This window comes from Odontesthes bonariensis, chromosome 6 (assembly GCF_027942865.1).
Source record: "Odontesthes bonariensis isolate fOdoBon6 chromosome 6, fOdoBon6.hap1, whole genome shotgun sequence".
In the NCBI taxonomy this organism is placed as follows: domain Eukaryota; kingdom Metazoa; phylum Chordata; class Actinopteri; order Atheriniformes; family Atherinopsidae; genus Odontesthes; species Odontesthes bonariensis.
Window position 1 is genome coordinate 14,525,930 of NC_134511.1, and position 3,451 is coordinate 14,529,380.

The window sequence follows — 3,451 nt, forward strand, 5'->3', positions numbered from 1 at the left end:
TCACAGTAGAGTGAATGTTCTTTGGGAAGCACTCTGGAAACTGAATCAGCTGTCACTGGGAAATATCGGTGACATGTCAACATGTCAGCAGCCATTCGAACACACCGGTATTCTTTTTCCACTGTATAATGCCGACAAAGTGATTCAAAGTCAAACTTTATGAACAGAAGATGGCAATAACCAATAAGGACAGTTCTGAAGATTTCGATGAAAACCTTGTGTTTCTCATCTAAAATTCTGCTTACTTGACTAATTTAAAGGGATAGTTCAGGTTTTTCTAAGCTTAGTTATGTGACACACTTAAAAGTGGGTCACCAACCCAACCTAAAAAAACCCCCAAACTATCCTTTTTAACTCCCCAGCTGATTCTCACAAATTGTAAGGCACCTAATTAAAACGGACTCCTCAAATTAGCACACAAACCACAAGCCTTTTGAATATATCATGTTTGCTCTTCTTCTTCTTCTTAGCTCCCCATACTGCAAAAGAAGTAAGAAGACTGTATTTATTTACTGTGGGTGAACCAGGTGAAAATCCTGAACCAAGCTTAACTGGTGTTACATGCCTTGACAGATGTCAAGAATATTTCCATGAGATCCTCTATTATGTGAGTTCAGGGTGCACGGTGTGATTTGAAGAAGTTCAGCGAGCATATAAAGGTCTCTGAAGAATTCCCCCTACATAAGCAGGCCCAATGTTCTTCCTACTAAATCTACTTTTCAGGCGCATTCATCTCCCCTCATCCAGTGTTTCTCAAGACTCTTTCCACCTCAAACTCCCGCCCATTACTACGTATGAATCCTCAACAAGTTGCCAACCAATGAGAGGCTCTTCACTAATGTATGCTGAGGGGGCTGAGGAACCGAAAGGCAAACGCTCAAAGGGTTGAGAGTAGAGGACCACTTTGCGACCCGCGAGGGTTGTTGTTTTCCCCACGCACTGTTTGTTTGCACTCCCGTGCACGCAAGTACTGCTCAGTGATCCAGCCCACTCCAGCGGACTTGTCCCTCTTCGTTTGTTCTTGGAGATCCTCTCGGACAGAGAGCGCAACAGAGAATCGCTGAAGTGGAGGTAGTGTTTTCAAGAGCTCAGAATCAGTCCGATGGAATGAGGCTCTGCAGAAACTCCTACTCTTGTGGAGAAGTATTCTGCTGTTGTATCAGACTGCTTTGAGTGTCTGTTTGAGGTTTTTAATACCAAGCATGTATGGATAGCGGTTGGTTCGTCTAAGAATCCGGCTCAAATGGATCAGCATTGACGGATTCATGGAGCCGGGATTACACTGCGCTGTGCCAGCCCGTTGAACGCCCACACACGGGCCTTTCACACACCATCTGCCTCGGAATTAATAACACTCTCCAGTGTGGACACTACCCATGGATGTGATGCAAGTTTTACTTGTGACTGTGTTGTGAGTTTTCTTTTCTTTTTTTCTTTTTTTTTCCTGCAGCCGTAATAATGGCAAACTCGGGTACATTGCTACGGACCGCCTGCAGATTGGTTTGGCCTCTTGGTTGCATGCTTTTGTTTTTTGGCTACTTCTCTGTGGCTTCACCGTCCCATGGACGGCGGCTGATATGCTGGCAAGCCATCATGAACTGTCAAGCAGAGGCCGAATGCAATTACGCCTACGAACATTACAGCCGCGCATGCGGCCCCGTGCTGAACGGGGAGAGGAAGAAGTGTCCCAGTCACTGCATCTCCTCGCTTATCCAGCTGAATCTGACGAAAAACGGTCCAGCTCTCGAGGACTGCAGCTGCGGCCACGATCCGATGTGCGCGAACACCAAACGGGCCATCGAGCCCTGCCTGCCCAGGACTACCAGCACTGGCTGCACTGAAGCCCGGCACCAGTGTGAGAGAGACCCGCAGTGCAACTCCGCTATGCACGATTACCTGCACTACTGTGGGAAACTTTTCAGCGGGGCGATCTGCACGAACGCTTGCCGGGATGTGATCGCGAACATGCGTAAAATACCCAAGGGCCAGCAGCTGGACAGTTGCATGTGTGACGGGACGGAAAGAGCCATCTGTGAGTTTGTCAAGAGCAGCATGAAGGCGCTATGCTTCGACTTTCCAAATAGGTTTGAAGCCAGCGGGACCGACGATGAGGACTACCCCGAAGAGCCAGATGATCCAGTGGAACTAGAAAGCAGAGCCTCTCTGACGGCGGCCCGCTGTGTTGTGACCCTGCTGGCATCCATTTTGGCTCTGATGACCTCCTTTTAATTCTGCGGTTCTTAAGCTGCCCCGACCATTGTCCAGTTAAAAAGGCAATCTGAACTTTTGTCACTCATTGACCTGCTACTGTTGTGAGCGGTTGGAGCCTCAAAGACTAAAGGGAAAGGTGTTTTCTTTAAAACTGGTTTCCTTGAAGACCCCGAAGGACATCAAATCGGGATATTTCTATGCAAATAGAAAGAGGAAGATGCAAATTGTCTGAACTCTGGACTGCTCTCTTATCAAACCACACAACTTTACGGTTCTGCAGATGCTCATGAGATAAACTACAAAGGATTCTCTGTCACAGACTGATAGTAAAGTTATTATGGCAGAGATGCAGTTGGCTTATTTTGGTAACAATACAGCGTTTAATCACTTTAATCAGCTGTGCACTGCCAATCTTTTTTTTTTTTACTTCTTTTTAATGAACTATTTTTGTATGACAGTTGCCATTTCGCACCAGGATATCTGATTTACAAGTATTTAATGTTGGAATCCATGGACTTGTAAATAGATTAGGAGTTAAAGTGAAACAGTAATTTATTACATGCCTAATAGTTGCATCCAAATGGTCACCGTGTGTATACAAACTGAGTATTCCAGCTTTAAAGGGAAGTTATTTTGACTGAAGATAGTTTATATTCATTGTATATATGTTTATAGCCTATATAGTTTTTTTTCTTTTCAGAGAATCCTGTATGTTTTAGGCTATGAGATGATTTATTCATGATTTAAAGTTTAGATGAAAAACAAAAGAAAATGTCTAAATCCACTGTATGATTGCCTTAATGATATACTTTTACAGAAGGCATAAAAGAAACTTGAAGATACATTTCTTGACTGTGAGTTACTTTTTTGATATGTGCCACGTAGTTTCATTGACAGCGCTGTCCTGTAAATCAGATGAAAAGTGAGGCATACTCAAAGGGTTTTTCATGAGTCTGAAATTTTTCCAACACATTTTAAAAACAAAAACAAAACAACAAAGCCATTATGCTTTAATAAACATGGTCGTAAATCTTGGATTACAAGCACTTACGCTGACGGTCTGATCCGTTTTAAAGACAGAAGAGTATTTCTTTTAATTTTCTTTATTGACCCCCTCCGAGTTACATCTGTTTCACATATTTTTGCTTTATGCCTACTGAATAAAAAGAATGTAAATCAGATAAGTGTGTGAATCTTTATTTTACACACACTTATTAGGAGCTTTTGTAGATCCCATTTC

The 3,451-nt window shown here is 43.3% G+C and overlaps 1 protein-coding gene across 1 annotated transcript; it reads left to right on the forward strand.

Moving 5' to 3' along the window:
* The first annotated feature begins 866 nt into the window (after positions 1 to 866).
* Positions 867 to 3,053, forward strand: gas1a (growth arrest-specific 1a). Its single transcript, XM_075467504.1, has one exon. It carries the CDS (start codon positions 1,459 to 1,461, stop codon positions 2,227 to 2,229), a length of 771 nt encoding a protein of 256 aa, XP_075323619.1. The 5' UTR covers positions 867 to 1,458; the 3' UTR covers positions 2,230 to 3,053.
* Positions 3,054 to 3,451: the final 398 nt, after the last annotated feature.

Excerpts from the sequence above, each read along its gene's own strand:
- gas1a (XM_075467504.1), top strand. The coding sequence starts at position 1,459 with ATGGCAAACTCGGGTACATTGCTACGGACCGCCTGCAGATTGGTTTGG.